The sequence below is a fragment of the Mastomys coucha genome, unplaced genomic scaffold (genome assembly GCF_008632895.1).
Source record: "Mastomys coucha isolate ucsf_1 unplaced genomic scaffold, UCSF_Mcou_1 pScaffold20, whole genome shotgun sequence".
Taxonomy (NCBI): domain Eukaryota; kingdom Metazoa; phylum Chordata; class Mammalia; order Rodentia; family Muridae; genus Mastomys; species Mastomys coucha.
Genome location: NW_022196903.1, coordinates 24,416,633 through 24,442,020, shown reverse-complemented (window position 1 = coordinate 24,442,020; position 25,388 = coordinate 24,416,633). Strand labels below are relative to the sequence as shown.

The window sequence follows — 25,388 nt, the reverse complement described above, 5'->3', positions numbered from 1 at the left end:
AAAAAAAAAAAAAAAAAGACAGGGCAAAACGGACCTACAATCCACTTCGATTGTCTGTCTTTCTCTCTGTCTCTGTCTGCCTCTTTTTCCTTCCTTCCTTCCTTCCTTCCTTCCTTCCTTTCTCTCTTTCTTGGTTTTGTTTGTTTTTTTGTGTGTTGGGGGGGGTTGTTTTGTGTTTTCAAGACAGGGTTTCTCTGTGTAGCTCTGGCTTTCCTGGAACTCACTCTGTAGACCAGACTGGCCTCAAACACACAGAGATCTGCCTGCCTTCCGAATGCTGGAATTAAAGGCGTGTGCTACCACTATCGGGAGACCTAAGGATTACTAGAATACTTCATTCCTTAAAAGACCATGGCATCTCCCAATAGTGTCATCCTGGGGACCAAGCCTGGGTCTTTGGGGAACAGTCAACATCTGTAGAGTAGACCTCCATCTGTTTTGGTTCTTTTCCTTACTATGTTCTGAGTATTAACATGAGTATAGCAGCAACATACATGTGTATGTACATGAGTTTAACAACAGCATGTGTATGTACCTGAGTATAGCAACAGCATGCATCCTGCATGGAAGAGAACAGGTGGGATGACCCTGAACAGTGTTTAGCAGGTGGGCAGAGACGGCACCATTGCTGGACTCCCACTGCTCGATCGCTCTCGATGCTCACACCCACCTCTCACTGACTGTCCCTGGACCATGCCTTTCCATAGTGTTTGCCATGTCACTTCAAGTGAGAGAAACATCACCATGAATCAGAAGCTCTCTGGAGCCAGTCTCATGGTGTGTGAATGAGGATGGCCATAGCGCCAACCACATGGAGCTGTGAGGAGGAATCACATGCAGAGGTGTGTGGGGGCTGACACATGCCGTGCTGTCAGCACTGCTGCTGTCACCACGACCCATATAAACCATACTTAAGTGGTGACCATTTAACAGCTGGGAAATTCTCCTACGCCTGGATATATTCATGTGATGGTTAGTTAGTTCTAATGCCTCCACCCCACCAATTCCACATCTGGGAATTGTCTGGGCAGAGCATCTCAGTGAGGGATTGCCTTGACCAGGTCGCTCTGTGCCATGTTTGTGGAGTACTAGCTTGATTGCTTTAATTGGTGTCGGAAGACACAGCCTGATGGTGGACTGTATGAAGGGAGAGGAAGATGAGTACAGAGGTGCATGTATTTCTTTTCTTTGCTCTTGGCTTTAGAGGTGACATGACTATTGTCTCAAGTTCCTGCCACTGTGACTTCTTCACATTGGCTGTAACCTACAACTGGGAGCACTTTTACCATAAATTGGTCTTTTTTAAAAAAAAAAAAGTGTGTGTTTTATGTGTATGTGTTTGCCTGCATATGTATAAGGGCATTGTGAGTATGCCTGGTGCCCACAGAGGTCAGAAGAGGGATCCTTTGGGATTGGTTTTACAGATGGTTGTGAACTTCCATGCTGTGGACCTGACCTGTGTCCTTTGAAAAGACAGCAATGCGAGTAGCTGCTGAGTCATCTGCACTGGACCTACTGAGTTGCTTTTGTTAGGCCATTTTACCACAACAACATAAAACCATGACGATGCCTATGTAAGACAAATATTCATTAGGGTCATAAATAGGAACATGCTCTGAGGTCTCTCGTGTCCGGCTCTGCACTCCATCTTTAGTCCATGAAACCTATCCCAGAGTGACCTCAGTGTCTTGGAAGGCTACTGTACAGCCCTGCTCAGGTGTCAGGGCCCTGAATTATTGAGGTCAGAACTTTTGTTCCCTGTCCCTTGTCCTCTACCTCCCTTGAGGCCTCTGTAGCAGATGCAGATATTGAGGAAGGAGAGAACATCTGACCTGTTCTCTTCCCCATGGCACAGGCAACCACTCCTGGGCACCCAAGACTCCCCTGCAGCCCCAAGCAAGCCTTGACCCTGTACCAACTTCTCTTCCAACGCCCTGCAGATCTAGGCCAGCTCCAAAATGCCTTACAGCAGGTAAGAAAAGCCAAGTGCTGCCTCCAGGGAAGCAGACAGGGGCCTGACTCCACTCTTGATCCCCTCTTCAGGTTCATGAGGGCTGGGACTGTCCCCCAGGGCTGGAGCTGCCTATGACACTGCTGGAGATGGAGGGGAGCCAGCGGGCCCAGGAGAAGGTAGGAACTGGGACATGAGGGCAGGAGAGGCAGAAGGCAGAGTGGATCTTTTCATGCTCTCATTTTCCATCCATCTGCAGCTTCTCTGGGACTTGAAGCTGCTGACTGGGCTAGGGCTGGGCCTCTTCTGGCCCCCCTGGGCCGGGTTCTGCAGCCAGAGGAACCAGACTCAGGATGCATGGAACCAGTGCAGCCAGTCCTGGGGCAGGAGTGTAAATGGAGACTTTGAGCAGCTGGTGAGTGGGCTGAGTAGAGGTTCTGTGTGACACTGAGAGAGTCCCAAGGGTGTGGGGTTGGGGGGAGAGGAAGGGGCATGGGCCTTTAGGACGTACAGGTTCAAATTTCTGCTTTATGGTCCAGCTTCTGCTTGCCTGGCTATAAATGTGGGTGGTGCTAGATCCTTCTAGATCTTTCTTCAAATGCCTTTGGGAGAACCACCAGACTCACTGGAACACAAGGGTTTCTACCATACCCAACAAACGCCATGTTCTCCTAACCCAGAGACTGAACAGTTAACTAGCTGGTGAAATCAACTGGGGGCCATATGCAAGTCTTTCCATGTGACTCCCCAGAGGGAAGGATGCCACCTGGCAGATCTAAGAGGGCAAAAGCACTGGTGCCCAGCATAGCAATGAGCCAGAGATTCAGAGCAGCCTTTGCCATGGGCTCCCCTCAAGTTGGGCCATCCTTTGGAGGTGACAAGGTCCTAAAGCAGAGCTGAGAACTAGGGATGGCACCTCAGTCCCGTCATGGAGGTCAAGTTGGGGGCTTCTCAGGCTGAAGCATTCTCTGGAGTAACAAACAGAAGGCTTGTAGTGAGCAATATGGAAGAGTTCAGCCTTGAGGAGGAGGTGTCACAGGGGGCATGAATGCCAGGAGGCAGGAAACACGGGGGCTGGCTCAGAGCTTCCTTCCACACTTGGGGAATGTTACTCTGTGGGTCTGGGCTTGCTTGATCCTTGCAGAATTCCAAGCTGTGCCCTCAACCCCAGGCTGGGGAAGCCCACAGTGAGAGCCATCTGCTCCTAAAGGGGTGAGTCTTGCTCCCCAGGGACTCTACATTCTCAATACTGCCTCACAGTGACAGAGAACATACTTCCCTTCACCACCCCCCTAGTGTCCCTCCTCCTGCCTCCAATTCCCAGGATCCACTGGATGCAGGAATTAGGGGAGGCTCCCTGGATTCAGAGTGAGGCAGCCTGAAGGGACTGGGAGATTGGTGGGGCCAGTCTAGGCTGCCTCTTCACTGCAGCTCCTGAACTCCTGCAGGAGGCCGGCTACAGACTCTTCATCCACCTCAGATCTGGATGAAGCCAGGAGTGATGGAGACCCAAGGCTGGAGGGCCCCATTATACCTGCCAAGGCGGCACCTGGTACACCAACAGGAGAGGGGCAAGAAACCAGTGGAGCAGGAGCTCCTGGAGCTGGTAAGCCAGACTAGCCTGGGAGGCAGGGACACCTTCATCCCAGGTCAGTCTTCATCTCACAGCTTTTATTGGGTGTCAAATAAGTTTTTAAATATATCTGTATTTATTTATTTTTGGATTTTTGTTGTTGTTGTTTGAGACAGGGTCTTGCTGTATATGCCATTTTAACCTGGAGCTTGCTGTATACTCCAGCCTGGTCTTGAACTCACAATCCTCCTGCCTCATCCTCATGAGTGCTAGGATTACAGGTGTACCACTATGCTCAACAGATGTAGGTTTTGTTGCCAATTTCCCTATTGGCACTGTGTCCAGTGGGACTCTGAATTGAATTTGGAACTCAGATAGGAGCAGCAGGAAGAACCAGCAGTTGATGCCCAAGGATGAAGGAGGAGATGGGCAATCTTAGGCTATCTGCCACCCTTATGCCAAGCACAGGGGCTACACAGAGACACTGGAGGACTCGGTCTAGTCTTTGAGATCACAACCTTGTGAGAGAGGTTTTTGATTGACAGTTTTTTTTTTTTTACAAGTATCATCTCTTGGGGAAGGATACAAATTACACTATATTACCTCATGGTGGTGGTGGTGGGGGGGGTATTACTCTCTAACAAGACCACAGCTCAGCAGGAAAAAGGGAAGAGGTTGTTTCCCCACTTTTTCACAACAATTCCTAGCCGGAGAATTTTATAAAACTCCTTTGTTCAAAAAGCCCTTTGAAAGCTGCATGGATTTCCATAGAAAACAAACGCCTGTGGTTACTGTTGTGAATAATCAGCCTGTTTTCCATGCAACAGAAGGATGCAATAGTCTGTAAAGGAGCTCGATTTAGGAGCTATGAAATACAGATCCCTGAGCCAATTCTGACGTGCAGAGTGGCTCTCCTCTCCACAGCTGCAGGGAGCAGCGGCAGAGTCCCTCTTTTAGATTTCTTTTGTAAATTCTGAAGACTTGGCTGTTTTTAAGCCAGGCTCTGGCTTAAATTTTCATTGTGAACTTCTTTTGAGTTTGTTGTCAGAAACAAAGAGCTAAGTAGGATTTTCTTTCATAACAGAGAAAGTAGGGCCCAGTGAGGCTCTTCTGTGGTCCTGTACCTCCATACCCAGATAAAGTATGCGTGTGGGGTCGGGGGAGGGTTATGCCATAGGATCTCAGCAAATGGGCCCTTCTTGTGGTGTTCTTGGGGGAGGAAGAGTGCAGGTTCCTTAGAAAGGTCTCTTCAGGCTAAAAAGTTGGGGTTGGCTGTTGGAGACACAAGGTGATACACGGCATGCAGTGCACTGCATACAGCCCAAGTATGCAGCACGTGGCATGCAGCGCACGGTATGCAGTGCATGGTAAGGCAGTGGAACGAAGGTACAGGAATCGTGACAAACTGGAAACACAAACACTACCCTTGGGATTCTTCCCTTAGGGCCTACCTCATTTTTTTTTGGGGGGGGGGAGTTGAGACAGGGTTTCTCTGTGTAGCTCCTGGCTATCCTGGAACTCACTCTGTAGACCAGGCTAGCCGCAAACTCACAGAGATCCTCCCGAGTGCTGGGATGAATGAAAGGCGTGGGCACCCACTGCTCAGCTTCAAGCACCTTCATCTTAATCTGGGTGTAAGGGGCTAGATGCCAGTAGACATCCGGCATTGTCTGGCTTTTCCCTCAGGTTGCTTACAGCCCACCTGCAGCAGTAGCTTCAAGGAGCCAGGAAACTCAGAACTTAAGGTGAAAGGGTCATGGGCCAGGGAGGCAGCAGGGGTGGAGTCTTCTCTGGGAGAAGGCTGCTGGGGTCAGGTGGGGGCTGCTGGAGGTAGGAGAGCCCAGTGCTGAGACCTTTTAAACAGCATAAACTAGCAAGCACCCTGGGAGATCAGCAACAGTGGGTGGGTAGTGGTATGATTTGGAACCCACTCTGGGAAGAGCAGTTACAGGGCTCCTACACCAACTTTGGCCCCCAAATGTTTTTCCTTCCTAGGACCCAGACAAGATGGAAGAGAAGAGTCAAGAAGAAACAAACATTCAGAGTTCCTGTGGACAGACACTCTGGAGCACACAGGGGGGAAAGCTGGGCCAGAAAGCCCCAGAGCCCTCTGGCCTGGCTTCCCAGGGCTTGTCAACTCTCCAAAATCCCTCTAAGGGGCTTGGATCCAGCCTGAGCCAGGAGAGAACAGAATCTCAGACACCACTGATCAACTTTCCTCAGGGTCACCCAGAGGAGACACCACAGGGTCAGCATGGCCAGTCACCTCAGGGTTATAAAGGAGAGTCAATTCACGAACAAGACGAAGGGGTTCCTCAGAGTCAGAGTGAAAGAAAGCAGGCTCAACAGGGCCAGGAATTAAAAACCCCTCTGTTGCAGGAAGGCAGTAATTCAGAAGTCTGGGTGGAAGTTCAGGGAGAAGCCACAGTAAGGCGCCAGGAAGAGAGAAACCCTCAGGGCCATTCCAGTGACTTCTGCAAGTCCCCAGAAAAGCTGATCCCTCAGCATGTGGAAAAGAGGACAGCAGGACCCCAGGGTAGTAGCACCCAGCTGACACAGGCAGCAGCCACCCAGGAAGGGGCATGGGCTCCTTTCCCTGCCGTGCCTCCCACCCAGCCACAGCTCCAAGAAGGTGGGATACTTGCCTCTGAGGTGCAGGGGTGCCATCCAAAGCTCCCCAGTGCTCTAAGGGAGCAGAGAGGCCCTAGGGACCCCAAACCCTTCAAGGCTGCGTGGCCTGCGCCCCAGAGCAGGGAGGTGGCACTGGCCAGCGCAGGGCAGGAGGTTCTCCAGCGACTGCTTCAGCTTAACGGCGCGGCCAGGCAGCGGCGGCGGAGGGACCGCGAGCACCAGCGGCTCCGGGTGAATCCCAGGGACCCGCCTACCTTTAGTGGTGGCGGAGAGGATGGGAGGGTTGCCCAGGCGGAGCCGGACTGACTGCCGCTTCCTCAGGTTCTGGAACAACTTCGCATCATTGCAAACCACCATCGCCGGGTTTACCCGCTGGGGCTCCCTCCCAGCGTGGCTCAGAAGGCACCACAGGCAAGAGACTGGGGAAAGGCAGCATGACTACCACGGCTGTGTCCCCTGAGGGGATGGGGAAGATGGCAGCCAGCTGCTTCTGGAGGGCTCAAAGGGAGAGGAGCGGGTGCTGTGCGGCCCCCTTTTGGCCACACCCGCCTGCTCAGAACTCTTGCCACCTAGGAGGATGTAGCAGGACAGCAACGCATCTTGCGGGAACTGCTGGGACAAGTGCATCGAGGCAGGACTTTGCAGCTGCGGGCACTTGGAGTCAGGTAAGCGACAGGCAGGGAATGGTAGGTGCCCTTTTGCCCTGACATTTGATTGACAGCCCACTGTCTTCCCAGGAACACGCAGAACTTCCAAGAGTTACTGTCTCCTGGCACTGAGGAGCCTACTCCCGGAAAATAGATTCCACCCTACCCAGCCTGCCCCTTCCCTTGCTGGGTCCCCCTGGAGATATGGAGCTTATGGTTAAGGAAAAGGCTAAAGGGTGACCCTACTAGGTGTGACATAGTTTTAGAAAGGCCCAGAGGGAACCATTAAAGCCAGGGAGAACACACACACACACACACACACACACACACACACACACACACACACACAGAACAATGAGGCTCCACCAAGAATCCTCTTATATCTTCTTTTGGTTCCTAAGTCACTGCCAGGCCCAAGCTCAGAGGGCCAGATCTCGTGGGTCCAGGAATGCAAAGGCCCCATTCTTACGGAAGAATGACTCAATTCGGCACATCTTGCAGGACACCAATTCTTGCTTTGTTGCAGGGCCTAGGGAAAGATGTCAGATACTAGGAATGGGTTTCTGAGGAGGGGGTCTCAGAGCACAGGGGCTTCCCACATAGCCTTAGGACTCTACCCATGCTACTACCCATGTTGTATCTATCTTGCATAAATAAATTTTTAAAAAGGACGTCTGAGAAGTGAGAACTACAGGAAAATATGTTTGGGTGCTGGACTCAGCTGTCTGCCATGATCATCTGGTTCAAAGATGTTCTACTAGGGCCTCCTTTTTGGCATCTAGATGATGGACCACTGCACACTCTCCCCAGGGCCACCATGTCAGAGGGTGCCTCTAAGCTATGTTTGTCACAGGGACAAACTATGGAGACATGGGACTTTCCTTCTGCCTCATGTCTGGGGCTTCCTCTTTCTTCTGTTGGGAAGCTGGGTCCCTTACTTTCATCTCAGAGAAAAATGAGGGTACCATGTTGCTCCCAACCACCCTTTTCTGCACATGCCCAGGGGGTGGGACACACTCCCTAGAACTTCCTGACTGGTAGGTAGTGAGTAAATGGATACTAGAGAGCCCTCACTGACCCAGTGGCACAGTCAGCCTTGTTATTTTCCCCACACTTTTGAAAAGCCACTGGGCTTCTCACTGTCCTAGCTGACGGCCTACCTTCAGCCTCACAGAAGTAAACAGGTGCTCGACTTCCTGCGGATGCCACCCCTACCTGCCGGCCCACCCCCCTGTTCCCTTCAGGTAAAATTCCATTCTTAGCTCTGACCTAATTCCTGAAGGCCATGCTTCTATACACAGCTGCCTCGGTGACATCCTGAACCTACTGTGGCTATCACAGACCTGTTTTCAAACACCACCAGCCGTACAACAAAATCTGTGGATTACATTGCTTGCCCTCCCTGTCTTGTTTAAATCATCAAGAAGCTCCATGGAGTAGTGTTCAAAACATCCTTGATTTCAGTTCTAATCCTAATCACATCTTGCCAAGATAACACAAATGCCTAATTCACCTGCCTAGAAGCTTCAGTCTCCCAAATCAAGTATCACTCACTGGTTTAAATCATCACTAGCTTCCCTCAAATTAGGCTAGAATCTTTCCCTATATCACTTAGCCCTCAGCCTTAAAAGCCTGAGATAGGCCTGTGCTAACAATCCAACTAAAGCACATGCCCGCCTCCCTGCCCACCGACATCCCTTTATTCCACAGAGCTTATCTCTATTAGATCTATTTCCTTGCTCACAATCTGGCCTTCCCCTAGAATGTTTTCTCTCCAGCATATGGCAGGAGCTCCGTGTTTGTGAGGGGACTCATTTATGTGAGGTTGGGGCTCACCCAGCTGCCAGCCATATGTGAAGTTGGTAGTGATGGGGAACAGGTAGCGCTTCTCTGGCAGGTCCAGTTTTCGGGTGTTGAGATACTGGTAACGCCCTTGCAAGTCATGGGAGATGCCTTCGTACAGCAGGGCTTTGGTGTCAGGTGGAACTGGGTACATTTCTGACAGAAAAAGAGGCTCTGAGGCAGGGCTGGGGGCTTTAGATGGGGCTGTTTTGGAGACAGGTGGTGCTGTGACTGGGGCCGTAGGCTGCAGGGTGGGCAGTTTGAGGGGCAGACGGGATGCAGCCTTAGCCTTCTGCTTGGCCTTCACCAGAGCCCCATATTTGCGCTGCCATTCGTAGCGCAACATCATCTCTTTGAGATATTCCTCCTTCCAGAAGTTTTGCCGCAGAGTGTCCATGTTGAGCTGCCTCGACATGGTGGCCAAGGAATGAGCAGTATCAGGGTAGCTACTGCTGAGTGGGCATAGCAAGTGGACAGAGGGGGCTGCCCTGGGATGGTCACCTGGCAACCAAGCTTCACCTCACACAGGGCCAGGGTGGTGCTTTGAATATTTTTGGCCCAGGGAGTGGCTGTATTAGGAGGTGTGGCCTTGCTGGCATGGGTGGTGTGTCACTATAGGGGTAGGCTCTATGACTTTCCTCATAGGCACAGAGGAGAAAGTCTGCTCCCAGCTTCCTTTGGATGAAGATGTAGGACTTTCAGCTCCTCCTGCACAATGCCTGCCTGGACACTGCCATGCTCCCACCTTGATGATAATGGACTGAACCTCTGAACCTGCAAGCCAGCCCCAATTAAATGATCTTATAAGACTCGCCTTGGTCATGGTGTCTCTTCACAGCAATGGAACCCTAACTAAGACACCAGGATTCTGCCTGCCATTGCCCTTAGTAGAGTCCCAAGCCACCCTTTCTGAGGCAGCCTAGAAAGTCTTACTAACTAACCCTCTGATTCTCAAACCTGTAGGCCCCAAGCTCTATCTAGAGCAGTGGTTCTCAGCCTTCCTAATGCTGTGACCCTTTAATGCAGTTCCTCATGGTGTGGTGATCCCCAACCGTAACATTATTGTTGTTGCTACTTTATGATTGGAATTTTCCTACTTACCAATTGTAAATATCTGTGTTCTTTGATGGTCTTAGGGACCCCTGTGGTTTTGGAGAGTCACAGGTTGAGAACGCTCATCTAGAATGACAGTGACAATCCTACACAATTGCTTCTGTCCCTTGGGCAGGACCCCTCCAGCACTATGAAGACTGAGGTGAAGAAGCAAAGGTAGAGAGACTGGGCTCAAACTTTGTCCTCCATCCCTCAAGCCAGTTTCTGATCCAGGTGACCAGTCCTTGAATTAGCCCCTCCCCCCCAATTCTTCTTCACCTTGCTCTTAGTAGCTTTCCCATATTTGCAACACTGCAACCTTCACATATCCATACCAGCACCCATCTGGAGAGAATATTCCTTTAATATCAGCAATGGTACTGCTTAACAACATAGGGAAGAGGTAGTGGAGTGATGGTTGGGCTTTCTTTCCCTACCCAGCCTAGACCTGAACAACAGAACCCCAACAGCTTACAAGCCACTCAGTGAAGGGGCGCGGGGTGAGGGGAGGGGGCTGGAAACCAAGGCCTGAAACTTAAATAGAGCATGGCAAACCGGGAGAGGCCTGGTATTGAGAGGAGGGTTGAGGGCTGGTCAGCCCTAGCGCAGGTCTTCAGCGGTGAACATGCCCTTGGCCCTGCGCAGGATGGAGTCTTTGGCTGCGTCATAGGGATGCTCCTTGGACGGGATCTCCAGAACAGCTGGAATGGACCTCTGGTGGGCATCCAGGGCATGCCGAACCATCTCTGCGATGTACTGGTTGATGAGAATGATGCCAATGTCATCCCTGTTTAGAAACTGCCTGTTGGGGGAGAAGAGGAGGAAATGACATCAGTGGGAGGCATAAGGCCTTCAACCTTCTCTTTCCTTGGATGAAGCAATTGTACTCAGGAGCTCAGAACCAGTGATCAGGGTTGGAGTCCACACATTTGCTCATGGAGGGAACTGGTAATGAAGAGCAGGATGCATGTCAGTGTGTTCTCTATGCTGCCTCTGTGGAGGAGGGGTGGAGCAGAGAGAGAAGGAGGTAAGAGCCCCTTTGTATCTGCATAAGAGTCTAGAAACACAAGAACCTTATTAACAAAACAAAGCAAAACCACCACCCACCACAAAAAGAAAAAAAGAAAGAAAGGAAGGAAAGAAAAAAAAGAAAAAAGACAGAAGAAAAAAAGACCAAGGCCAGCCTGGTCTGCAGACATAATTCCAAGATGGTTAGGGTTACACACATCCTATCTCATAAAACAAAACAACAACAAAAACATTTTTCTTATTATTAATAGTGGTTGAAAGCAAGACAAGACACAAGGATGGAGTGGCAGAGTGACTTCTTAATATATACCTTTTGAATTTTACTACATTTTTAATGATAGGGTTGAGGAGGCCACTGAAGGTCTTAAGACCTATGCTGATTCAGGTAGGGGATGGACCAGGAGGACATATGCTATAAGCCAAAGGCAAGATGGAAAGAGGAAACTTAGCAATGAAGGAATCCTGATTTCCAGACAGACTGTCATTCTGGCCTTCTCATGTGATCACCTTCACACACAGACGTGCACACCCATTCAGCCATGTATTTACTCATTAAAAGTCATTTACTGGGCTCCTACTTTGTGCCAAGCATGGAATAGATTTGGCTTGGTGATGTTAGAATCCCCTCCTGTTGGAAACACGGTCAATCCTTGGAAGTAAGATCTGTCCTCTAGTGACAACGGAGGTCACTTTACTGGTTTGCTTTGAGATCAGCCTCCCAGGTCAGGGCCTGCCACATTCCAGGCTGTGGGAACCAGTCTCAGCCAGCATCCCCAGACTGGGCAATTTAGGGAAAACAGGTGAGGGCAGTTGATTTCTGAGATTTGGCATAGTAAAAGGAATGCCTGCCCCCATTTTTTGAAACTATGACCCAGGGTGTGAAGTAGAGATTTGAAGTACAAGGTCGTTGGGGCAGGCCAAACTTCCCAGATGTTTTACTCATTGTGCGCAAGACAAATGGAAACCCTAAGGCAGGCTGCAATGAGCTGTGTAAACAGAGTAGGTAACTTAGGAAAGGCACAGGTGAAGGTGCTTGCTCATAGCTTGGTTATTTGAGTTCTATCCTCAAAGCTCATGGAAAGAAAACTGACTCCACAAAGTTGTCTTCTGACCTCCACGTGTGCACACCTACCCACAAACACAAAAGCCGTAATTAAAAAGAAAGAGTTGCCGGGCAGTGGTGGCGCACACCCTTTAATCCCAGCACTCACTTGGAAGGCAGAGACAGGCGGATTTCTGAGTTCGAGGCCAGCCTGGTCTACAGAGCGAGTTCCAAGACAGACAGGGCTACACAGAGAAACCCTGTCTCCAAAAAAAGAAAAAAAAAAGAGTTGACCTGGGTTCTGCCTCTTAAGACTAATGTGTCTTTGGACTTGTGCCCTAACTTATTCATTCTTTATTTTTCTCATTAGTAAGTGGGAATAACCACTACCTTACAGGACAAGTGTGAGCCTCTAAGATAAATGAAGCAAGCGCGCGCGCGCGCGCGCGCGCACACACACACACACACACACACACACACACACACACACACTCAAGCCCACTGTCCAGACCTACATTGGAGGCGGTTTATTTAGGATACAGTCGAAAAGACTGTAAGGTCCAGAGAATGCACTACAGGCCAACGTCAGGAACCCCGGAAGTGGGTTGAGCATGCCGGTCAGCACTGGCCAGAGGCTCTAGGCGTCCAATTACAGCCGGGGCAGATCACAAGCTCCACTCCCCTCCTAAACTGACACACAATCATGTGATGGGGAGTTCGTGGACCTGGGGTAGGCCGGGCCCCACTGAGCCCCAAAAAGGAGCTTAGAGGGCCGAGGTCCCTGCTCCGGGTGGACAGACGGCTTCCAGGACAATCCGGATCCCCATCACCACCTGACACCCAGGTTAACAGGCCGCCAATTCTCCCCGTGCTGGTAGCAAGCTGAAGGACCCGTTTAGGCCTCACAGGCTACCGTACCTGAAAGTATCTTCGATCTCATTGATGGTAGTATCCTTCTCCACTACCAGGAAATTAGGGTGGCGGTTCTTGTTTAGCTCCCCTATGCCGCCCAACAGGAAACCAGTCACCGTGTCCTCGTCTCCAATCACCGCGATCAGTTTACCTCTGCCCGCCATCCCGTCGGCCCCGCAGAGCGCTCCCCTGACACCTGCGATGCCCCGCCCCCGCAGCGGCCCCTCCCTCCAGTCATGCGCAGTTCCCCGCCTCCCGGGCACGCGCATTAGCATGCATTCGGCTCAATCTGCGTACTCGTGCGCCACAGAGGCCGGAACCGCAGAACTACGTCTCCCAGAAGGCTGAGCGTCACAGTCATCTCGCTGGCATTCTGTCTTTATTTCTTCCTTCTTGGAAGAAAAGCCTTTTGATCCTAGAGTTATTAGAGACCGAGACTTTAGGGGACATACTCTTTTTTTCCCCCCGTGTATGTTATTTTTTTGTTTTGGCTTTTTGAGACAGATGGTTCCTTATTCCAGGCCGGTCTTGAACTTGCAGTGTAGGAGAGGACAGATTCTACTGCTTCTACTTTCTGAATGCTGGCATTACGCCATTACACAAAATAGACAAGTGTGTGCTTGATTTGTTTAACTTAAAAATTTTATGTTGCTATATTTGCGGTTTTGGAGACGGTTGCAGTGCGGCTGTGGAGGGGAGCACAAGTTTGTGAGGTCGTAGCACACCCTATGGGAGTCACCTTGGGGGTCATCTGGTCAACCCAGTGCTTTTTTTTTTTTTCTTTCTAAAGATAGGTCTCACTATTTGCCTTCCAAGTATTAGGATTTAAGGCTTGTGCCTGCTACCATGCCAAACACTCCCCCCCCCCCTTTTTGTTTTAATTGGTAGTTTGTTTTTTGAAACCTGCTATATGTAGTGTTATCTGGCCTGGAACTCAAAATGTAGACCAGGTTGACCTTGAACTTGCAGCGAGTAATCCTACTGCCTTATCCTCCTGAATGCTGGGATTACAGGAATACACCACTATTTCCTGTCCCTTCATTTGTCTGTTTCAGCTCTTGCCTCAGTCTGGGATTACAGAAATAGGCTGCCACAACTGTCCAAGAAAAGATACACCCTAGCTGGAAGGTCAAGTTCTGAAACTGTTTGATGTACACATGCACACTAACTATGACATGGTTAGCAATCACTGACTATATATTTAATTACTAAAGAAAAGGGCAAATTAGCTGGGCGGTGGTGGCACACACCTTTAATCCCAGCACTTGGGAGGCAGAGGCAGGAGGATTTCTGAGTTCTACAGAGTGAGTTCCAGGACAGCCAGGGCTATACAGAGAAACCCTGTCTCAAAAAACAAAACAAAACAAAAACAAAAACAAACAAAAGGGCAAATTAATGACACTATTCAGTGTTGTAGAGCCAAGCAAGGCCTCATGTTGCAAGATTTAGAGAACTACATAGAAACAACCCTAGCATTTAGGAAGTTTGAAGCAAGAGGATTGCACAAGCTCAAGGCCAGCTTGGAATGTTGTCTTAGGGGTGAGAGGGGCACCAGCACATTTGAAGAGACACCATGACCAGGGAAATTCCTATAATAAAGGTTAATAAACATTTAATTGGGGCTGGCTTACAGGTTCAGTGGTTTAGTCCATTATCATGGCAGGAAGCATGACAGCTTGCAGGCAGACATGGTCCAGGAGGAGCCAAGAGTTCTACATCTCAATCCAAAGGCAGCCAGAAGGAGACTGTCTTCGGCAGGCAGCCAGGGTGAGGGTCTTGATCACATAGGCCAGACTTGAGCATATATATGAGACCTCAAAGCTCCACCTCCACAGTGACACCCTTCCTTAACACCACCTCCTCTAATAAGGCCACACCTCCTAATAGTGCCTCTTCCCATGGGCCAAACATATTCAGACCACCACAACTATAGATTGACATGATCCTGGAGCTAGCATCATGGCCCAGTGAGTAATGGCACTTGCCACACAGCTGATGACCTGAGTGAAATCTCTAGAACCTACGTGGTGGAAAGAGAGAAGCAAGTTCTGTGAGTTGCCCTCTGATCTCTCTCCATTTGTTTTATGGGACACATAAACACACACAGAGGCACACTAAATAACTAAGTGCAAACAATTACCATCTCAAAAAAAAAAAAAAAAAACCAAAACAGACTATGGTGGTACACTCCTTTAATTCCAGCACTCATGAGACAGAGGCAGGCAAATCTCTGAGTTTAAAGCCAGCCTGGTCTACAGAGCTAGTTCCAGTATCGCCAGAGCTATATAATATAGAGAGACCCTTTCTTGAAGCACACACACACCCCACCACCACCAGCAACAACAACAACCACCAAGCCAACAATTGTAGTTAAAGAATCTAGACATTTTCCTGAGGACTAATGGATCCTCATCACCAGGCTCATACATTAGAGCTATCCTGGAACTACGATGTGTGTACAGGCACAGCTGAAAGAGGGAACCACATAGAAGTGCTGGCTGGAATGCAGGTCTGATGATAGGGAAAGTGGACTAGATGGAGGTGAGAGATTCTTGGAGCCAGAGTACACAAAACTGGTTTTGAGGTTGCGGAGGTTGCGTGTGTTTGAACAGCAAGCAAAGAGACCTGTCTTCTAGCCAGTGTACCTGTTGGAATAAGAATAACATTCCTAGCCGGGCGGTGGTGGCGCACACCTTTAATCCCAGCACTTGGGAGGCAGAGGCAGGCGGATTTCTGAGTTCGAGGCCAGCCTGGTCTACAGAGTGAGTTCCAGGACAGCCAGGACTACACGGAGAAACCCTGTCTCGAAAAAGCCAAAAAAAAAAAAAAAAAAAGAATAACATTCCTGCTGGTGGTGGTGGTGCACATCTTTAACCTCAGGAGTACTGGGAGGCAAGGGGATCTCTGTGAGTTCAAGGCCCGGCTGCTCTATAGAACTAGTTCTAGGACAGCCAGGGCTACACAGAGAAATTCTGTCTTGAAAAACAAAACAAAACAAAATAAACCAAAACAGTAACATTCCTTAGGGTATGAACTCTGAAATGAGAAGTTTGGAGGAGAAAGGGTCAATGTTTTTCCAACAGACAGACAGAGTCAGAGATAGGGGGAGGGGAACCTTGAGTGCGGAGTGCTTGACATATCCACATGGTCTAGTCTAGTGGTTGTGTGTATGTCTGGAAGTCAATTTGGATTGTGAACTTGATTGAATGGAAAAACACTGGTCCTAGGAGACTCATGAGACATACCTTTGGTCTCCCAACAAACACAGTGAATGTGGTTGGTCCCATCACATAGGATGGGGCCCAAGACTGAGTAAAAAGGCTAAAAGTGTCCAATGTGAACCGAGTGTTTTCTGAGCTGCCCAAATGTATTTTCTGTGCCCTGATCCTCCCAGCTTCGTATAAGCAGCCTTGAGCTCCCACCAACCTAGTTGAAAGCTTCTTGTTGCTGTGTCTTTCCACCATGATAGACTGTGTAACCTCAAACTGGGAGCCAGAAGAAACCCTTCCTGCCTTCAGGTGTCAGGCATTTCATCACTGATGTGGCCTAATTGGCCTGAGATTTGGGGTACACTTGGGTCTTCCTCACTCTCTGCTTCACCGTTTCAAGGTTTCATTGTAGACTTAGCACTAAGTTCTCAAGGCTGGGTCACAAGACACTTAAAGGATTGAGATGAGGCCCACAGTTGCTCGGTACCGACTGCCCCGCCATGGCTGGGTGAGAGCAGCTGAGTCCACTAACTATGAGTACTTCAAGCCACAGAGAAGGGCGGCAAACCAGCTCCATCAGGAGGGATAGGTAGAGAGTAGGGCAGGTGTAAGGTTTTGGGTAGGAGCATTTGGCTCCAGCACCTGGCACAGAAGTCCTCGATGATCATGAGTGGTCAGGTGCTTAAGAGAACAAATCCACCTCTAATGGGCTGGGTGAGCTTTTAGAAGCTGAAGCGTGCCAAATACAGCTCTTCTCCTTCGTTCAACCACGATTTGTCAAATAGGAGCATGATGAGGACAGGGTTGAAAGAGCACGAGTTCTGCTCTCAGGAATGCCCTGCAGGGACAAGGGGAAAGTGAGCAAGCCCAGTGGGAAGAGCAGAGATGCCATAAAGACAGGTTCCAGAGGGGCCTTGAGGGAAGGAGGAAAGAACTTCCTGTCACCTACAGTGTGACATGGGCAGGACACACAGTTCTGTACTGTCATCTGCAGCAGTCTGAGAGATGCTTTTCTGAGATCTCTCTTAGGTAAAACTGAGACTTTAAAAAAAAAACAAAAAACAATTTCATTCCAGGAAAGGATTTGGGGTGGGGGCGGGGCAGTACAAAGCCGGGATCAGATTTATTAGACACTTATATAGGTTTAGCAAGGTGGTGACCCAAGAGGCGGTCTGGGAAGGGATTAGGAGCCTTCAACCATGGACGTGGGCCTCTCCGGAGAGAATGAAGTGTCTCAAGCACAGCCGCAAGCGTTATTTTGGTGACTTCTGTGGTCACATCTCAGAGGGTTACTAAGGAGCTTAAATGAGATCATAGGGTGGTTCCCCGTATGCCCTGGAAAGACTTCACAGCTGATAAGTAAAATCCTAAATCCCAGGGCGGGGGCCTGAGGATGTCACAACGTTTTTATTGCCAACAACAGTTTAGTCTTCGTTACTATTTTAACATTTTTTGTTTGTTGTTTGTTTGTTTGAAATAGCTCTGTATCAAAGTAGTATTGTCTCTATGGTGGTGCTCCTCACAGAAAACGTTAATTGTGCTGGAATCCTTGACCCTCAGACTTCATCGAGACTCTGAGGGTAAGGAGGCTCCCTCTTTCTCCCCTGTGCCCCATGAGTCTTTCTATCCTGTCTCGCTCATTCTTAGGTCAGGAAGGGAAAGAGGAAACCTAAAGAGAGCGCAAGGAAGCAGATAAGGCACTGGATGAAGTTTGAGGGCTGGGGTCACATCATCTTGGGTCTCGGTGGCATCACTATGGGGTGCCTGGGAATGGGTCTGCAGTTATGGGACCCATCAAGTCAAGTGAGCTTTTGCCCTGCTTTTCGACTTGTTCACATACCATGTATGTGATGCTTGTATTAGAGATCTTGGGGTAAACGGGCTTAGACTGACTTTGGAGGCCATGCATATCTGGCCACAGGTCAGGGTGATAACTGCAGGCAGAAGTGTGCCCCAGGGAAGTGATGAAGTTGGTGGATATGACTCAGGAAAGGCCAGAGAGGTTCAGGAAAGCTTCCCATTGGCCAGAAAGGGGAGCGTGGGAAGGCAAAAGTGTTCCAAGCAGAGGCCAGAACTGCAGCCTAGGTACCCAGAAAACCACAGAAGGTGTTGAGGCAGAGAGTGTAAATGGGGATTGGGTACACTGGCCAATCACATGTGGGGAGCTAAGTATCTGAATTCAGGGGAGCATGAAGAAAACCATCTCCTTCAAGGGGCCTGGAGCTGCAAGGGGCCTGTCTCTAAACCAGAGGGACACGAGGCCATTAATGGGACCCTTTCTAGCTGCATGGAACATGAAGTGCAGCTTAGAGCCAATAGATTAGTTCAGAAGTTGCTATGAAGTCCAGGAGACCTGAGCTAGGTCAAGACTTGAAATAAGAGGGTAGTTGGTCCAGGTCTGATAGAGGGTCTAGTATGAGGTTCAGGATTCTCCTTTGGTTTCTGGTAAAGAATATTACTAAGTCAGAGGTAAGTCACACACAGTGTGTGTGTGTGTGTGTGTGTGTGTGTGTGTGTGTGTGTGTGTGTGTGTGTGTTGAGAAAGGGTCTGTCTATGTAGCTCTGGCTGTCCTGGAACTCACTATGTAGACAAGGTTGGCGTCAAACTCAGAAGGATCTGCCTCCCTAGTGCTGGGATTAAAGGTGTGCATCACCACTACCTGGCCTTGTGGTCACAGTTCCAAGAACCTAATATGAAGAACAGCCTTCAGACTGGGCTGAATTGAAGTGGCTTTCCAGCCACCCTTATTGTCTGCTCCCATTTGCCCTCTACCAACTTTCTAGCTAGTAGAAGACTACTACTTCATGAGGTCCTCTTTCAGCCAACTTCCCAGGCCTGCTGTCTTCCCTAGGCCCTTGCCCTCAGCCTGGCCTCAGGTCATCTCACCTTTGTGTGGTCCTCTACTCTGAGTCAGGAGGCAATAACAGACAAACACATACCCATACCAGGCTCCCCCCCCCACACACACACACAGAACAGCCAAGCCTTCGCAACAGCTACACTTTATTTGGTATTTTCCACATGTGCAAAAGTTTCCCAGAGAGCTGGGCCCGCAATGTGTAAAAAAGACCCCCAGTGGGGCAGAGCTGTGTAACCATAAAAAAAAAAAAAAAAAAATAGTAAGAGAAATCAGTTTCCCAGGAGGCCTGGCTTGGGCAGAGCACGTCACTCAGGGCCAGTCCACGTCATGTGCTGCTTGTTCTGGGTCTGCTTTCTTCTGATTGTTTTTTTTTCTTTTCCAAGCCCCTCTAGGGTTGTGGCCACCAGACAGGCCTGGCTGAATCCTCAGGCACCGAGTTTGTGAGGGCGACTTCTCTCACATACAGATCCCCAGCTCAGTGCTTACCCACCGGCATCCCCAGGGCTTCCCCCCAATCCCTGTTTAACCCCTTATCTCACAGTCTCTGCCCTGAGCCTCACCCAGTCTGCCCTCAGGCCACTGATCCCAGACAGATAAAGGCCCCCCAACCCCTCAAGTGACCCAGTGGGGTGGAGGTGGGGCCACCCATATCACACCTAAGGCAGGTGTGTTAGTGTCTGATTCTGTGAGTGTGCAGAGGGGTGTGGCACATCTATGTGGGTATGAGTTAGGCAGAAGTGGGGGCCTGGTCTGGGGGAGGCACTTCTGAGATTCAGGGCACGTTGACCTTGAAGGGGCTTCCAGGGACACTTTCGTCACCCCACTTGACAATGAGGATGTAGTCTCCTTTCTCCTTGACAGTGTAGGTGACGTTGTAGACCCGGTTTCCCATGTGCTTCACATATACCTCTTCGCAGGGGGTCTTGGGCCCATGCACACCCACCATCATCATGTTGGTGCCTGGAGAGAGAGGCAGAGAGGAGTGACTCACACCAGGGCCACAAGCAGCCCACACCCCTGTCCCTGGACAGCTTCCTGTCCCCTCCCCTCATCCTCCCCAGACAAGCCTCTCCGATGGAACATGCCTGCTTTGCTGCAGTCCACAGTGAATGAATTCTTCTGACCCACAAAGGCCTGGGACAGGCCAGGGCCCCTTGTCACCACCTTGCTGGCATCTGAGGAGAACTTGGGGATGGAACTATAGCTGGCGCCACGGCTCGAGGAGGATTTTGTCACTGTCTCCACCAGAACTGTGGATGTTTCGTGAAGGCTGTGGCCTCCAGACAACCGGGGACCTGAAGGGTAGAGAAGATGGCCATGGGCCTAGTCAGAAGGACTTTCTGCCCTGTTTTAGGACAGATGGCCCTCTGAGCTGGACATTGGGTAACCTTGTGTGCCTAGGCTCCTGCCTGTCCTCTGCTATAGCTTTGAAGAATTCCACCTGTTCCACAGGCAGCATCAGACCAGCTCCAATCCCTGCTTACCCCTGGGCCACAGCCACTTCTGGCTCTGCCCCTCACCCTTCCAGGCTTCTTCTGGGGAGTCAAGTTAACTCACAGGGCGAGAGTATGACTTTAAAACAGAACAAAATGGGAATATTGCTCAGTGGTAGATTACTTCCCTAGCATGAATGAGGCTCTGGGTTCAAACCTCAGCATTGAAAAAATAAATAAATAAAAGGAATTTGTTTTTTCTTTTTTGGTTTCCAGACAGGGTTTCTCTGTGTAGTCCAGGCTGTCCTGAAACTCACTCTGTGGAGCAGGCTGGCCTCGAACTCACAGATCTGTCTGCCTCCGCCTCCCCAGTGCTGGGGTAAAAGACACATGTCTGTCAAGACTTGTATTTTTAAAGATGCAGGGCTCTACAGAATGGAACGCTGCCTAGCCACACTCACCTCCATCGTGGTAACTAGACCATTACTGAAAGCAGACTACAATCAAATGTGAATGGCCACCAGAACCAGCCAGGCTGGGCTGGGCTTCATGAACCTTCTCCAGTCAGGATACTCACCTGTGACCTTTGCTTTGAAGGGACTGCCCACAATGTGCTGAGGGCCGCCATACTTGATGGCAATGAGGTAGTTACCAGGAGCCATGGGAGTGTAAGTGACTACATGGCCCTCGGGACACTCCCGACAATCCAGCTGCACCTTGGAAGGCCCATCAATGGTGACAGACAAGGCCCCTGAGCCTGCATTCTGGGTGTTCACAATGAACTCTGATGAGACACCTGGAAGACAGAGGGAGCAAGATGAAGGAAGGTAAGGAAGAACACAGTCCAGAGTGGGGCCCTGGATTCCTTGGGGCCCTGGATCCCTTGGGCAACACTTCAGGTCAGTACCAACAAGTGCCTGACCTACCAAGGCATGTCTGAGCTCCCAATCTAACCCTGCTCTCCTCAATTCAGACACTTACCTGTAGTCCCTCCTTCAAGCCCAGGCCCATAAGCTGACACCAAGCCCGGGTCCCCAGCTTGGCTCTGCTCCCCAACACGGATCTTGAAGGGGCTTCCAGGGATGTGGGCACCGTTGAACTTGACATCAATGGAGTGGACGCCATTCTCATGGGGGATGAAGCGAATGGTATGCTTATCTGTGAAGCAGAAAGTTGTGAGTGAGCCTCCGTGTTTCTTCACCCCTTTGCCAGAGATCCCAACCTGGCAGGAGATGGCAGGGGCGGGGCCAACTCACCACTGTCCAGTTCAGAGACATAGCACTCCTCCACAGCTCCTGAGGGTGTGTGTACCCGGGCATCAATCACACCACGTGCGCCATTAAGCTGCACCGCGAAAGATGCTGGCTGGTTCACCTTAAGCCCTGTTTCCTGCAAAGACCACAGAGCATACTCAGAGTCCTGGGAAGCTGGGGCTAGATAGACCAAGTCCTCTCTCAGCTCAATGGTGTTTTTACTGTACGGCCAGCCCAATGCTCCCACCTCTCCAGCCTGGCCACTGCCTGCCAGTCCAGATTGCAAGGAAGGACTGAGATGGCAAGTGCTGACCTGCCACTCTCCACATCCACTTGTAGGCACCATCCTAGCCATGCTGGATGGTGGAGTGATACCCCCTCTCAGCTGAGGAAGCAGAGGCCAGATGCTGAGTCATGCAGGCCTAGTAGCAGAGCTTGACAGTGCTGAAGGCCCATAAGAGTTTGGCTGTGGCAGGCTGAGTGTAGATCATCCCAAGGAGGGGGTGATCAAGGGGGAGCGCTGGAGAGAGCACAAGAAGGGGGTACACGGATAGAAGCCTGGGCTAGAGTAGGGGGCTCACTGTTGGCTGACAGGACTGCACTGAGGGACAACTAAATGAATGAGGGGTGGGGCTGGAGAGATGGATCAACTCTTAAGAGCACTAACTGCTCTTCCTGAGGTCCTAAGTTCAATGTTCAGTTCCCAGCAACCACATGGTGGCTCACAACCATCTATAATGGGATTTGATGCCCCCTTCTGGTGTGTCTAAAGAGAGCGACAGTATATATATATATATATATATATATATATATATATATATATATACACATATGTATACATATACATATATATATGTACATATATATATAAAATCTAAAAAAAAATAATGTGTGTGTGGGGGGGGTCCTGTCCTTTCATAACAGCTCTTTAACAGAGTTTCCATTTGCCAGCATAGCTTGCTGAAATCCTGCATGGTATACATTCCCACATGGCAGAAGGAAAGGGGACCTTCCTAGATGTTACACCAGGAAAAAGTACAGCTAGCTGCAGCGGTAGGAGAGGTGTAGCCCAGTCTACACGTGCTTGCTCAGGAGTCCTCTGCAAACTGGCCTCCGTTTATTTTGTATTGGTTTTATGCGCTTATTCTCATGACGTCCTTAGTTACAAACATTCAGAGGAAAGTAGAACAAACGCAGTGACAAGACATGCCAGCTCTTAAGAAGACAGGGCGACAATGCTTGTAAAAAGGCCAAACAAGGCATGGAGCAGACATGCTCCCCCCGCAAGGGCTCTGACCCATGCTGCATACAGTGGGAGAAGGGACTGCGGCCAGCTCATCCACCAAGCTCAGTCACTGGCCGTATGGGCCTGCCCTCCTAGACTCCTGCCTGTCTCTCCGGTCCCACCCCTGGCACAGACCTGGAGGCTAGTGACCGTGAGGCGGCGGGCGTCGTCTGAGAGGGAGGCCACAGGCACCACGAAGGGGCTGTCTGGGATGTGCTCATCATTGAACTTGATGGAGACTTCATAGTCACCTGAGGAAGGAAGCAGCTAGTCAGCACACTTTCCAGAAGGGCGGAAGGGGCAGACTTCCCCCAGCCCAGTCTCATTCCAGGGCTCAGTTCTGAGTGGGTGGAGGAACTTGGGGTGCAAAGAGAGTAGTAACTGGTGGAGGGGGGAGTCCCACAGCCCATTGGTCAGCAAGTAGAAACCCCGTCCCCACCCTAAGTATGAACATCTACCTGGCTCCTGGACAACATAGGAGACGCCACAAGAACCATCTTTGCGGTCTTCAAATGCAATCTCTGCCTTGCTGGGACCTTCCACAGCAATGGACAGGCCCCCAGCACCAGCTTCTCGGGTCCAGATGCTAAACTCAGCTGGATGGCAATAGGGTGGGGTGGCGTCTTAGTGCCGTTGCCCCTCACATCGGCTGCCCCGGGCCCCAAACTCCCCTTGGCTTTAGCCCCTTACCTGGCACACCAGCTACACCTCGCTCCAGCCCTGTGCCTCCAGCTCGCACCTTGTGGGCACCACCTTCACCTAGTGGACCCACGGTGAACTGAAAAGGGCTTCCGGGCACGTGTTGACCGCGGTATTTGACAGTGACAGTGTGGGGACCCATCTCCTGGGGCACAAAGCGCACACTGTATGCGCTGTCTTCTCCCTCAACGATCTCTGCAGCTTCTGTCTTGCCAGATGGACTAGTCACCTGGGCTGTCATGTCCTGAGAGCTGGCCTCACCTGAAGGGTTGGGGTCATGTCAGGCTAAGAGGCTGTATCTAGTCTCCATGAGCCCCTCCCTCCTTGGTGAACCCCCTTCTCTTCTCAGACCTAGCCTGGTCATCTAGGCCAAGGTGGTCAGGGATGAGGCCATTCTGTCTCACAGAACAAGTGGCCCTAGCCTCCCTGGGAGGACCCCAGTTCCTAGTTCTCTCTGTTCACCTTCCTGCTGCCGGGTGATGCTGCCGAAGGAGCCCAGGCGTTCCCGGCCTAGAAAATCGCCAAAAACAGCAGGGAAAGGGTCTCCGCCGACCTGGGTGGACTCCTCCACTCGGACTTCACGCTTGGTCTCCCCACCCCGAGTCTTGCTGATCTCTGTCCGCTCTGTGCGGGTGTACGTGTGACTGCTACGCGTGAAGGTGCGAGTCAGGCGCTCCTGGGCCGACACCATCTGAAACCAGTTTCCTATAGAAAGCCCAAAAGCAGGTGGCAGGAGGTGAGGAGAGAAGCAGGCAGGACAGAGGTCCCAGGGCAGGCCCAAGGCTCCAAGGGCATCCCATGGCCGATCCTGCTCCGCCCTGGCTCTTCTCTCTGCCTTTGCAGTGCCTACCTGGGATCTTGAGGTTGAGGTCACAGGTGCTACCAATGGTGGCAATGGAGGGTGCCTGTCTGCGCCGGGTGATGCTTTCCTTCATTCGTCCCTCGCCCGTCACCTTCACGGTGAAGGGGCTTCCTGTAAGTGAGAAAGGAAAAATCAGGTTCACAGGTCACCTGCCTAGTCCCCAGATTTGTCCCCACTGAGTCCCCGCCCAGAGCCTTACCAGGCACGTGTTTGTCAGCAAATTTAATATTGATGATGTAGGTGCCGGGTTCAGTTGGGCAATAGGTGACTTTGCAGGTGCCATCTTCCATATCCTCACAGTTAATGTCCACCTTGCTAGGACCTTCGATGCTCAGCCCCAGGCCTCCATAGCCTAAGGGAAGGGATGTGAGAAAAATGTCTCCCCTGAGTTCATAATACCTGCCCCACACAGAAGACTCTGCCTAGAATAGTGAGTGTAGTGACCACTAAGGAAAAACAGCATCATAAGATACAGAGAGGAGAGCCAGTGTTAGTCATCAAGGCCTACTAAAGAGGCGTTCTGGAAAATTCCATATTGCAGACCTCTCGGATTCCAGGGGACTAACAAGCTCAGGGCAGCTGAGCTTTCTCTTCACTGTGACAGAACTGACTGACTGGGGGACATTCAGTTTTCCCCCAGTGGGCTCCAGACCGAGTCCCAACAAGTCCAGGAAACCTAGGTGAGGAGTGCGTGGCCAGAGGGTGTGGCCAGAGGGTATGGGCAGGAAAGAAGGTCAGGAATCTTTGGAGTGCTAACTAGATGGGGGATTCTGGGCTGAGAAGTACCTGCATTGCGAGTGTCCACAATGAACTCCGCCACTTGGAAGGTTTGTCCCTCGGAAAGCCCCTTGCCCCAGACTCGGACTTTGCTGGCGTCTCCGATCTCCGAAGGCCCCACCAAAATCTTAAAGGGGCTGTTGGTGACGTGCTTGCCGCTCTTGCGTACGCTCACCACATGCTCACCAACCTCCTTGGGTGTAAAGGAGATCCCTGTGGAGAGGGGACAGTAAGCAGAGCATCCCTGAGGCCTCCCCCACCCAGGTACCCCCAGGAGTCGCTGCACTCAC

At 50.7% G+C, this 25,388-nt stretch overlaps 3 protein-coding genes across 6 annotated transcripts in view; all 3 read right to left on the bottom strand.

Annotated features, from left to right (window-relative positions):
• Window positions 1-7,174: 7,174 nt before the first annotated feature.
• On the bottom strand, window positions 7,175-9,395 carry Atp6v1fnb (ATP6V1F neighbor). The gene is made up of 2 exons (XM_031381370.1): window positions 8,639-9,395; window positions 7,175-7,331 (listed from the first exon to the last, which is right to left on the bottom strand). The coding sequence occupies exons 1-2, from the start codon at window positions 9,057-9,059 to the stop codon at window positions 7,222-7,224; spliced, it is 531 nt and encodes a 176-aa protein (XP_031237230.1). The 5' UTR covers window positions 9,060-9,395; the 3' UTR covers window positions 7,175-7,221.
• Window positions 9,396-10,082: 687 nt separating this feature from the next.
• On the bottom strand, window positions 10,083-12,987 carry Atp6v1f (ATPase H+ transporting V1 subunit F). The gene is made up of 2 exons (XM_031381372.1): window positions 12,726-12,987; window positions 10,083-10,538 (listed from the first exon to the last, which is right to left on the bottom strand). The coding sequence occupies exons 1-2, from the start codon at window positions 12,881-12,883 to the stop codon at window positions 10,337-10,339; spliced, it is 360 nt and encodes a 119-aa protein (XP_031237232.1). The 5' UTR covers window positions 12,884-12,987; the 3' UTR covers window positions 10,083-10,336.
• A 5,926-nt stretch (window positions 12,988-18,913) lies between these two features.
• The window catches only part of Flnc (filamin C), a 28,147-nt gene continuing 21,672 nt past the window's right edge, over window positions 18,914-25,388 (bottom strand). For all 4 annotated transcript variants that reach the window (XM_031381359.1, XM_031381361.1, XM_031381360.1 and 1 more), the window contains 12 exons: window positions 25,108-25,311; window positions 24,521-24,673; window positions 24,310-24,432; window positions 23,922-24,164; window positions 23,451-23,720; window positions 23,219-23,356; window positions 22,896-23,011; window positions 21,479-21,611; window positions 21,204-21,380; window positions 20,800-21,018; window positions 19,875-20,084; window positions 18,914-19,749 (listed from right to left, as the gene is read on the bottom strand). In XM_031381359.1, coding sequence (XP_031237219.1) covers window positions 19,562-19,749; window positions 19,875-20,084; window positions 20,800-21,018; window positions 21,204-21,380; window positions 21,479-21,611; window positions 22,896-23,011; window positions 23,219-23,356; window positions 23,451-23,720; window positions 23,922-24,164; window positions 24,310-24,432; window positions 24,521-24,673; window positions 25,108-25,311 — 2,174 coding nt within the window. In that variant the 3' untranslated portion in view covers window positions 18,914-19,561. The remainder of the gene's footprint in view (window positions 19,750-19,874; window positions 20,085-20,799; window positions 21,019-21,203; window positions 21,381-21,478; window positions 21,612-22,895; window positions 23,012-23,218; window positions 23,357-23,450; window positions 23,721-23,921; window positions 24,165-24,309; window positions 24,433-24,520; window positions 24,674-25,107; window positions 25,312-25,388) is intronic.

Excerpts from the sequence above, each read along its gene's own strand:
- Atp6v1f (XM_031381372.1), bottom strand. The coding sequence starts at position 12,883 with ATGGCGGGCAGAGGTAAACTGATCGCGGTGATTGGAGACGAGGACACG. Across the intron at positions 10,539-12,725 it reads GAGATCGAAGATACTTTCAG|GCAGTTTCTAAACAGGGATG; the intron begins GTACGGTAGCCT and ends CTCCCCCAACAG.
- Atp6v1fnb (XM_031381370.1), bottom strand. The coding sequence starts at position 9,059 with ATGTCGAGGCAGCTCAACATGGACACTCTGCGGCAAAACTTCTGGAAG. Across the intron at positions 7,332-8,638 it reads CACATATGGCTGGCAGCTGG|GCCCTGCAACAAAGCAAGAA; the intron begins GTGAGCCCCAAC and ends ATCTTTCCCTAG.